This window comes from Vanessa atalanta, chromosome 9 (genome assembly GCF_905147765.1).
Source record: "Vanessa atalanta chromosome 9, ilVanAtal1.2, whole genome shotgun sequence".
Lineage (NCBI taxonomy): Eukaryota > Metazoa > Arthropoda > Insecta > Lepidoptera > Nymphalidae > Vanessa > Vanessa atalanta.
In genome coordinates this window covers 7081196-7093726 of record NC_061879.1, presented here as the reverse complement: position 1 = coordinate 7093726, position 12531 = coordinate 7081196, and the positions used below count along the sequence as shown (strand labels likewise).

At 29.7% G+C, this 12531-nt stretch overlaps 1 protein-coding gene across 1 annotated transcript; it reads right to left on the bottom strand.

Moving 5' to 3' along the window:
- Positions 1–325: 325 nt before the first annotated feature.
- On the bottom strand, positions 326–2456 carry LOC125066421. The gene is made up of 4 exons (XM_047674489.1): positions 2424–2456; positions 1321–1464; positions 803–934; positions 326–499 (listed from the first exon to the last, which is right to left on the bottom strand). The coding sequence occupies exons 1-4, from the start codon at positions 2454–2456 to the stop codon at positions 326–328; spliced, it is 483 nt and encodes a 160-aa protein (XP_047530445.1).
- Positions 2457–12531: the final 10075 nt, after the last annotated feature.

Genomic DNA, 12531 nt, shown 5'->3' with positions numbered 1-12531 from the left:
TGAAATAACATGTATTTGATTTGACGCGTGCACAAGACTTACGAAAGAGAGTTAAATGTAATCGACTCAACCTTTATTGAATGTTAAATACATTAAAAGTATTAATTTAGGGTATCTGATCATTTTGTGTCATTGATTCTATTTTGGTAATATGAATGAAAGAAATGAATGGATAGATACAAATATTTTCTTCAAGTAAATACCTGCCTGAGTTATTCGTTATACATAAAATGTGAAGCATAATAACATATAACCACACGAATACAGCTTAAGTAATTGATAACGATTATTTAATAGTGTTACGGTGTTCCAAGTGTAATTTATATTATTTTGTTTTTTTATTCTTCCTAGGAGATAAGGCAACTTCAGCAACGGTGCAGGAGAAGTTGCATTCGTCGTTGTAAAAAACAGATTTAAAAGTTATATTTCCATATAAAAACATTCCTCCATAGTAATTTTTCGCTATTTCATCAATATCTACATTTAGAAATTTTTTTGACTGAAAATAATAAAAAAAACGTATTTGACATTATACTTATTTATACTTATTTATTTTAAAGAATATTAGATACATGTATTTTCATGTAATTGCTAGCTTATTTGAGAAGTGAGTTGGTACTTATAGACCGAAGATGAGAATTGAACTAGACATCTAAGTCTATAGTCCAAAAACTTGGCGACGATTTTTCTCGCTCCTTCTATTTTAATTCAATCATTCTTTTGAAATGTAATTATGTCCATTGTGTCAATATTAAAAAAAATATTTGAATAAAACAGAATGGTTATACAACTATCTACTTACCTTTATGAATATACAATTCTGAGTAATGTTCAGTATTGTTTGAAACATTGTCTTCATGAATAGGTGGTCGCATGGATTTTTCATCTGCAGTCTCACAAGTGGTTTGTTGTTTACCAGTGATACAATTTTTCCCTATTTTAAAAGATAAACTAAGAGAATATTTGTCTATTTTAAAAATATTGTTTCTAATTAATTATTTATCAGTTTTTAAACTAAGGAATTATTTGAATAAAGCAAGCTTGTTGTTGTTGACAATATTGCAGATGATGATTATCACTGATACTCCACGTGCGTCAATAATATTTATTAATTAACTGGTGCTTGGCAGGTAAGACAAAACATCGTACGGACCTCTTCATAAAGTACTGCAACGTGTTTATTTATAAAAACCTTGAATAGCGTGGTAGAAAAATTTCGAAACCTTTTCATTACTGAAGAGGGAAATCATTCGGAGAGAAATTATTGACCACAACTAAGAATAACTAAGAAATAGAACTTATGTAAATGTAAAATATTACCCGATTTACGGTGAGATTTTTCTTAATTTCGAGGTTTATTATTAAATTTGTTTCATTGAGTATGCTCGTTGTTAAGTTGGTGCAGTCAATTCTCTTTGGGCCCTTGCAGACATTAAATTTTATGATTTTCAGTGAGAATTCACCCTGTTTTTAAAATTAATCAATGAATACTAAATATATTAAGGATTTTATAAAAAATAGACGTTCATTAATACATAATAATAATCGGTGGTCTATGAAAAAAGGGATTTAAAATGTGATATTTTTTTGTTAACTAATCAGCTTAAAAATATGTATTGAGTAATTTAAACAAAAATTATCAAAGTTGCCTAAATCCTTTAGTAAACAAATGTAATAACTTTTTTTTAATTATGATACTGTTCTTTATTACAGTCTCAAATACATTTATTTGTCGTTAAACCACTCACAGATACATGTACTTATTACACAAAATATATGATTTCAATAACTGTCAAAAACGGTAAAGAAATTAGTCCAAATGTATTTTTTTTTTCGGGTTCAAAATTAAAATCCATGCTGATTGACCTTTCAATTTTATTTATTTCCTATCATTATTGTAAAATGTCGATAAAAAAATGTAGACTTATTATTAACGGTATTTTTTTAAATATAGGAAGTGAATTAGAGTTTACGTTATAATTTTTATAGTATGGAATGGCGGGGGTTTAAAATGAGTAATAATAATAAAATAAAAATATACTGATACATTTTATATGTAAAACTTACATAGCTTTTTTGCGTTTCGTGAGCAGTTAAATAAATCACTTGAAAAACGATAAAAACATGACAAATGACGACGTGTTTCAACATGTTTAATGTTTTTATGTAATGAACTATAAAATTTTCGGAGTTTGAAAAAATATGTTAAGATTAAATCTTGTCGTACTATGTTAAATTTCCCGTGACTAAATTAAAATTTGGCTATTATTATAATGAAGTCTTGTTACGCATAATTTTAATGATTGCTATTGGCGCTGTTCTGTAATTTTAGCCGTTGTAACAACTACTCGGGAAATGGTTGGTTGGTGGAATAATTGCCAACGTTATAGCATGGATGGGGAGAAAAATATATTGATACTAACGATTTCAGCCACGACGGTCGCCTTAAGAGCCATTAGCCAACTATGCAGAATACATTATTGTGTACATGTATGTGCGCAAGTATAACTGGTCTAACATGCTTTCCGAGGGCACGAGAATACCCAAATCATACATGCTATTCTGCACCTGAGGTTTTTCTACAGGAAAACTTCTTATTGGACGGTAGTGTATACGAGAAATGAGTCAATTAGTGTTTATTTTCATAATTTACAGTGTTTTAGAACTATTTTGATTATTGTTATTTTACGTTTCTATCACACAAATCAATTTTTAGAAAAATAGAGAATTTATTTGTATTCAATTAATTATCCTTTCAATTGTATACAAAGAACTCTCTAAAGCGCATCATGAGTTGTGCAAAAAAGATCAACATATAAATTTACGTTTACATTGAAACTCAAAATAGAATGACGTCGAGTATACCTATTAAAATTATCAAAATTGAAGTTAAACGTCAAATATGAACTTTAAAAACGATATTAACAAAACAGTACTAACCTGATGATATGTGAAAAATAATTACTAATGGTTTCTAACGTTGCTAGTTTAATTCTAAAATTCAGTAGTCTAGGTATCGTAATAGCAGCAGCGTTTCTATGGGCTACTGCAAATGTGGAGTCTAGGCCCAAGAATAGAGACGAACAAACACTAATAGGAGGAGCTTTATGGTCACAAACTCAGATTCCAATAGGACTTATTATATCTATGATCGTTGATCAGGAACTATATTTGTTTTTACACGCTTATTTACTATTTGCTGGTTTTTTAATACTAAGTGCAACTGGTGTCATGTTAGTGAGTATACAATTCCATAAGTAGATTTTGTAGTAGTAAAGTAGAAAATTTAATTTTATTGCTGGGCCTCTTCTTCTAAGAAGAAGATTTTAGAGTACACCACTTTACTTCAATGCGATTTAGAGGATATGGGAGATTTTCGGTGGACAATTGCCGGTTTTCTCAATATACTTACCTTCGCTACAGAACGAGATGATTTTAAATTACGTCTTAATATGTAATAAACCTAAATGTATATTAGTAGTTGTTCCTTTTTACTTTTAAATGGATGGAAGTCGGAGAAAGCATATGATGTTGTACTGTGCAATTTGAGAGGCCTATATCCAGCAGTAGACGAATATGGGCTGATCATGATGTTGTACCTCCGTCCTATCCGTCCGCCATTATCACTATAAGAAACATAGAAAATTATGAAAACTAAAATGATATGTCTCTTAGCAACTTTAAATGTTATGTTTATCGATATAATTATTTATGGATGAGTTGTTCTAATCAAGGCCAGTGAAAATTAATAAAAATTTGTTCTGTGATATGATACTGTTTGTTTCAGATTACACTTGAATGTAAAAAACTCAAAAGACGACCATCAAGAATTTCAATAAATACATTAACGCACCCAAGGTGGTCCTTCGACAAGACATACTTTAGCATTGGAGTGTTGGCTCAATTTGCTGCTGTTTTGACCCTAGCCGACTTTATATTGATTCTAATTAAATAAACAACAATTGTTTAAATAAAAAAGTTGTGTGATAATTTAATATTTCTGTTATTAATTAATAAAAGTAGCTGTATATTAAACATTAGGCATTTATTAAGTTCACGTTGAACAAAGATCAAAGGTGTCTCTTCTCTTGAAAATATTTGGCGTTTATTCTAAAGCAGTTTGTTACATTTAGATATCGGTATGATACAGATGACGAAAAATTTTATCTACACGCAGGGTTCCTCGCGGTGTTCTGGAATGCATACCCATTTCCAAACACACATAATAAAACTCCGGGAATCGGTAGACTATTAAAGTATTAAAAACGTGGAGCAGAAAATAAATAAAATTAAATTGGCGGAGTAGATATTATAGATATATCTGTACAATTCTAACCAAAACAATACACAGCGATTTCATTATTTTTAGGTAAAAGTTAATAGTGGTTGAGAGTCGGCCCTTAGTTAAGTATATTTGTATATTGTTTAGTGAAATGGTGTTTCGATATAATAATGCAATACAATTACAATTGTTATTTATTGGACAATTCATGTTTAACAAACACGAACTAGAAGGATAATAGACGAGTGTTTTAATCGTGGACACACTTAAAGCTTTACTATGATTGTAGCATATATTTTATATTAAGTTGTTGAAAGAAAAAAATTGCAAATAAGTTATTAAAAAAATTTAACTATATTTAGATTATAAAAACTTATTTTGAGATGAAATAAGCGAGAAAATATTTTGAGGTAACCAGGAGAAGATATAAAAGTAATAGATTGTATGATTTTAAACATCTTAGAAATCTGTTTAGGTAATAGTCGCTTGAAGTTAAGATAGAACGTTTATTAGTCAATATCTTTAAGCCTCTAAGAACGTGGTGGATTGTTGTTTTTATGATTTAATATATATAAAGGGTTCGATTGTTGGTTTGTTATAAGAGCACTAGTTATCTAGTGATAACAGGCAATTAGCTCTAGTACAAAGTACCTACTTATCGCAATATGCCTATAGGATTGTAAGTATAATATTGATTGTTACGTATATATATTATTATATATTTATTAACGATAATAATCGCAAATTTGTATCCGGTTTTTATGCTATTAATTTCTGCTTAAAATGTTTAAAACACAACGAAAAAAATTGGATTATTTTTTGAGACGTAAAATTAAGAAATATATCATGTACCTACATATATTAAATTGCGTTACTAACCGCTCGCATGTTATATGAACATGAAATCTGAAAGGTTTATCAACGCTTGTTGATGTTTTTCCAAAAGGAATCCGCAGAAATATCTCTATCTTTGTTTGGAATTGACGAATGTTTAATACGCGGTTGACATTTATATAATTGTATGTATTTTATTTTCTTTCCAGCATAATTATCACTGGGCTTCTGGCTTTTGGAGCCTATTGGACTACAAAATACATAATGAATTCACCCGAGGCAAAGATCATATCATTTTATAATATAAGCACGACGGTGACACCTAAGCTTTGAAGATAAATGAATGATTCACAATTAATGGATTCAGGACACGCCGATTAAAATTTACATTATATTAGGATATGCTAAGAATTAAGAATTTTATTTCATAATTTAATTATCCTAAAATTATTACTAAGTAAGAAAACCAATGTAAATGAGCCGGTACCTGTACACGGGGAAAGGGTTTCGAGCTTATCGGCAGATACCACTAATTCATCACATATTCTTTTGCCTAACAACAATACTCTAACAATAATATTGTGTTCTGTTTTGAAAGGATGAGTGTCAGTACAGACACAAAAATTACATAAGATCTTGGTTGGTCGGTTGATGGCGTATTTTAGCCAAAGTCTATGGTGTTGGTTACCATACCATAGCGTACCTCATTTTTCTGTCTGCCATTTTGTAAATATTTAATAAATAAAAAAAATATAGAAATCAATCTAATAACTACACAGTTTTTTATTAGAACTACGTAATAGGTTCATATTATGCTGTTATAACACTGACTTCATTGTTTATTGTTGTATCAGATTTTGATGAACCAAAAGAATAAATAAATATCTATTTCGGACCAGTGTTGCATACCTTACACTGCTTGCTTGTAAAAGTAAACTTGAATAAAGTTTGAGTTTGTTTTAACAATAAAACTTTTCTAGTGATTACATCTAAATTAAAAATATATTTATCTTACGATCTTGTGTATTCATTTGATAAGTAGTTCACATTTATCTTATCGATATCAACCATTTAACAATAGATTAATATATTATTAGACCGTTATCATTTTACTTAGGCTATTTAACAATTATTAGAGGTTTTGTGACATAATTTGCAGTTACGGTTTCTTATTTTCTATCATATCTTATATATTCATAGCGTAAGCCGATTTTTGTTCCAGTGATTATGGAACGATGGCTGCACACACAAATATGAATGGTCTCATTTTGAAGAGCCCCGTAGATGTACACATAATTGGTACGGAGATTAACTAAATTGTTACAATTTAACAAAGTATTAATTTTAGACAGCGGAAAAAAGGTAATGGCCGGTTAAAGAGGACTGTATAAGAAAAAAAAATGTAAAACGTAAACGAAATTAAAGTAAAATGTTATCGGCAAATTCCAATTCTAACTGAACGAATGTGTATTATTTGACATTAAATCATTTAGATAAGTTTTCATCATTTTGGCGCCAAATGTAGATGAGTGTCTTGCAGTTTACAATCAAAAGATATTAAAACAAAACCTGTTATAGGTTCCGAGATTTCTAAAAAATCTTTTGAATAAACGCCAAGTTTCGCGCGAGATCCACTAGTCTTTATTAATAATATTCATACCATAGCACATTTTACTAATGTCACGTGTCACTTTTTGTCTATCGTAATGGAAATAAATAATTGTGGCAATAAAAATAGAAACTAAGCTTATGCATTGGAATACCTTTGTTTGCGTTTTAATTCATATACAAAATAATTGACAAATATGTTTCCTAACAATTGTCTCCTTCACCGCCGAGCACAAGATCAATAATAAACAAGCTTAGTGATGACTGCCTAGGTTGAAATCTGCAGTTATTGGTTAAAATTTACGTGTTCTAGCACAAGAACATCTTGGCTCTACGGGCTTGAATAGCGTTTAAAGGCCAATAGGCCTAGGCCATGTCGTAAGATTGTACAATATGTTCAATTTGCTAATCAAATTTCATCTCAGGTAACACATGTCATTGTTCTCTTTATAAAAGAGTAAGGATTTGATTTAATGATGGTCAAAATTTTTATTTTTCAAATAATCATTTCCATCCATGTAATTGGTGTATCTTTCCTAATGTTTTCATTTGTATTATTTTTGATAAACTCCATATTAACCGACAGAATCACAATCTTAATTCAAGGATTACTGAACAGCTGATCGAAATAAAAAAAAATTGGCAATATTTGTGAAATATTCCAACAGCCGAACATCCACATTTTATTTTAAATTGAATAAGATTAAAACGAAATTTTCGCGTTATATTTTCCTGTGATAAATCGAAATAATTAGAATGGCTTAATGTGGAAAAGCCTTTACAATAAAGTTATGAGTTTTCGAAAAGAATCGATCAACTAGTAGAAGATTCAAGCACTTCCAGTTAGCTGTGTCAAGATTCTTAACAAGGACTATCGTATTAAAATGGCCTTCGGATTGTAGGTAATTATTATTAAATAGTTGAAATAAGTACCGTATAATAATATTATTTAATTTCCAAGTTTATTAGTGACCTTCGTGTTAGCGTTTGGTGCATACTGGGCAACGAAGTACGCCCTCATGCCCATGGATGTTGTGGCGAACCGCACAAGAACGACTACAACAACGAAGGCTATAACGTACGAAACAACAAACGCAACAGCTACAAGTGGAACGCTTTCCCAAGACACCGGCTTACCTACAATATTGGCATTTAGAGATCGTGATTACATTCTTATTTAATAGAGAATACATACCTGAGAATACAATACTTGGAGACGATTACGATATTTTATATAAAACCCAAGTAAATCTACGCAGACTAGTAAAAGCCTATTTTGATATAACTTCCCTTTTAAAGGAAAACATAAATTTGATGTTTTCCTAATTATTTAAATTTATCTTTTTTATATTGAAAGCAACATAGTCTCGATAACTTCTTGAGTTTATAGTTGTGTGGACAACACTAATTGTTGATGAGTATTGAAAATAAGTACTTAGAGGTACGTTTATCGGCGTTTATATATTGTAAATCTCGAATTCGAATAAAGAACAACTCTTTGTTGGTAAATGTAAATAATATTGCAATCATCAAAAATATTTATGTAATTCTAAATGTTGTCTAACGGAAAAAAAGATTCATATTAGAGAAAGTCATTTTTTGTACAATATTTTTTTATTTATTTATATGGCTTTAGTGTTATTAACATTTTATTGATGTACCAAAATAATATTTGTTAATGTTATTGTGAACAATTTCATTTCATAATTGTATTATTTAAGAAAAAATTGAATATATATAATAAGTTTCATATGAAATCTTTTTTGAAGGGAATTCATTACACCGATGGCATCCAGGCGCTTATTGTGCTTAAGACTTCGTGGTGGTATTTAGCCTATAGCGAATCGATAGTTAGTCTGTTTTTACTTCGATAATAATAAAGGTAATTAAAAAAAAAACGCTTCAAATAAAAATCTGTCTTGTTCGTAATCGCAAAAGATAAACAACACGTGTGATTGTAATAATGAGGTCCTGGTTTATTGTAATAATGTTGTATGTGGTAAATTATAGTATTATATCAAAAACTGTATAATCCAAATCACCCCACTCTGGCGAATACCCGGACGCAGCATTAAAATATTTGGTTTGTCTATTTTGATAGCTAAAAATAAATAAAAATTATATATTTGTAATTGTTTTTTATTTATTCATTATACTTTGGTCAATAAATATCCGAGCACTTAAATATAATCTTATTAATACGAATATAGCATAAGAAATATAATACTGGTCTTCGAAGGTAGTTATTTTATAAACGTGTTTAAAGTTATAGTATATTCCTTCTGTTAGGTTAGGTTAGGTTAGGCAATCGGTTAAATATATACTTTACCAAGTTCGACTCCGAAAATATGTGGTGAGTGTATTAATTTTTTTTTACAAAATGTCCATGGCATAGATCTTTAATAGTACAAGCTAAGAAAAGCTTAACTTCAAATTATCGATCAAGATATCCTATGAGATTAAAGTTTTTTTTGCGTTGCCTTGCGATTTTTCAGACGTAATAGAAGCGGTTACTTTTATGCTCTACAATTTAGGCTATTATTTTTTTTACCTAATGCTGATTTAATTAATTACCTTCGTTATATATAGGGTGCTTGGGTCAAGAAATTCTGCTATTTTATTTGAATACAACGATCAAACCACAGAGAAGTAAAACATCAACTCTCATACCTTGATGCTGAAGTGGTTTCTTAGCTGAGTCGTTCGTAAGTTTATTTTTCTTACAAATAATCATGAGTTTATCAAAGATTCTAAAAAAATTGATGTTTTGATTCTTAGAATTATCAAACAAAAAACATCGCTTGCACTTAACAGGAAAATTACAAGTTCATACACTTCCTTGTTATTCTTAAACAAACAGTTAAAGATATGTACTGATTCAATAATATTCTTTAATTAGAATTTGCCATTCACTCAATATAGAGCTATATTTTTTAAAATCATTGGATTATGGTTGTAGCTGGAACGTAAGTTATAATTAATTATGTATTTATGAAAATATAAAAAGCTTTTCATAAACATGCTAAAATTTTCAATAATTTGAAGGATGATTGAGCCAGTGTAACTATAAGCACAAAGGACATAACATCTTAGTTCCCAAGGTTAGTGGCGCATTGGCGATGTAAGGAATGGTTAACATTTCTTACAACGTCATTGTTTATGGGCAGTGGTGACCACTTAGTACCGAGTGGCCCATTTGCTCGTCCGCCAATCTATACCATAAAAAAAAATAGTGATCTCCTCGGGAGAATCCTTACTTTATATAGCTCTGTAAAATTACGATTGAGAAGACTACTAGGTGAAAGAATTTTTGATATATTTTGGATCTTAGTATTTTTATCTTTCATCTCTTTCACTCCGTTAATATCCTCAGTTAGTTTTAGCATTAGCATTAGCAGCCCGTAAATGTCCCACTGCTGGGATAAAGGCCTCCTCTCCCTTTGAGGAGAAGGTTTGGAGCATATTCCACCACGCTGCTCCAATGCGGGTTGGCGGAATACACATGTGGCAGAATTTCGTTGAAATTAGGCACATGCAGGTTTCTTCACGATGTTTTCCTTCACCGCCGAGCACGAGATGAATTATAAACACAAATTAAGCACATGAAAATTCAGTGGTGCCTGCCTGGGTTTGAACCCGAGATCATCGGTTAAGATGCACGCGTTTTAACCACTGGGCCATTTCGGCTCTCAGTTAGTTATTCCTTCAACATTCCATCCTTCACACAGTCAATCTATTTTTTAATCATAATCTAATAAATATTCATTTAGTACTTAACATTCTTCTCGAAATTATTTGTCCATATCATGACAATCGACTTCGCTTCAGTTATTCTCTTGTGGAAACCTCTATCATAGTACCTCTTATATTACATTCAACTTTTATATCTATTCTCGTCACGTCAACATATTGTAATGATTAAATATTTACTTTCAATATAATTATTTACATTGAGTTCTTAAATGAGTATATACTTTCTGATCAAAAATGAAAATAGATAGAAAGTGATGATGCCGGAAATGGTTTCAAGAATACTAGCAACGTATCTCCTTTATCGTAATTTCGATCTTCTGTGTGCAAAATGCATTACCCCCTTTCTGGGAATGGCTATTAGGCTATTGATATTAAATACAATGTATGGTAATGAAACGTACTTCAAGAAAATAAATCTAAAATAAAAAAAATTACGACTTCAAAATTTAAAAGTATACATAATACAAATTGGAAGTAAAAAATGTAGATTATTCTTGGATTGTTAATAATAATTAACAATCCAAATATAATCCAAAAATAATTAATTTTCATTTACTTTACTTAGTTTATTTACAGATTTAATTGATACAACGTTTCTTTTCAGATTTCTGATAACTGGAGCTCTTATGGTTACCCTTTATTTAGGCTTGAAATATTTAATGAAGATGGATAGTGAAATTAATGATATACCCATGGCGAATTTTACGGGCTTGGATATATTAAATAGTGTTTCATAAAATATCTACTTTTATCTGTTATAATAAATATGTATTAATTTATTAAATATGTAAGGTTTTTCAGTACCTATCTTGTTTTTTATATTTTTTTGTATTTCGTACTGTCCTCAAACTATAAAACTTCCCAAAAGGAGCGGTGGCCTTAGTGTTGACAATTCTATTTGCATTGTTCTTGTTCAATTACAATCTATTACGTAATTGATCTATTACATATAACATTTAACGTTCGAAATAATCCGAAGCTGTGTCTTTTTGCAGTTTTACATACGATTTCTTATTTTTGGTATAATATGATTTATACGCACTCATAATATTTGCCACGGTGACTTAGCAACTCTGTGCATTTGGTCCTCAGGTGGCGTATCAAATACTAATGCGAATCTTTCCAAGCGAATTCTTAGTGGCTACGTAATACGTAACTTATCAATTTTATATAATTTTTTATGCGTGTGTCTCATTTAACTCCTATACGGCTGGACCGATTTTGATGATTATTATGAGTTTTTTTCACTGGATTTTTTAAGATTTTTATGATCCTATATTTTTTAAATTGGACGAATTGATAGGTATCGCTGCAATTGTTTTTTTAACAAAATAAATCTTATGACACCGGTACGAAGTCGGAATAGGCAACTAGTTATTATTAATATTTGTAAGCGTATACCTAAATATTTATAAATTCAACGTTATACCGAAACTCATAATAAACATTTAATTTCTTCAAGCTTGTTGATTAAACTGACAACGTCATCTAATACAATAGGCTCAGATATTATTATTGTTATAATATTTAGACGAGTAATCTTCAGTTGTGATCGAAGTTTTGGCCGTGATAGAAATAGGCAAGGAAAATATTTACAATACGTGTTTAAATGTTTTTTTTTTTTTTTAAATAAATTTATTCAATATGGGCGCGGGACTGTAAGTTTCAAAATACAATTACAGTAGCTAATTATTATTAAGATTATTTTTCTGATTCAAATTTATTGATTTTGATTTGATTGTGCTATTTGAGAGATCTAACTAAAATTATATTATTATATTAAAGTCCAGACTGTAATGAATCCTACTCCCACATCTAAGTTAAATTAACTTGATTCCTAAATAATACTCCTTATAACATATTTTACCGCTTCCGGTTTGAACCATAAAAAGTGTGTATAAACTTAATTTAATATTCGTAAAATAATTTTGACCTTCAAATATTTACAATTCAGATTTATGAACATTTTACAGACATAATATTTACAGTTACACAAACATATTTGATAAGATATATATATATTGTTTTCATTACGGATTAAAGTCACGAAGTCA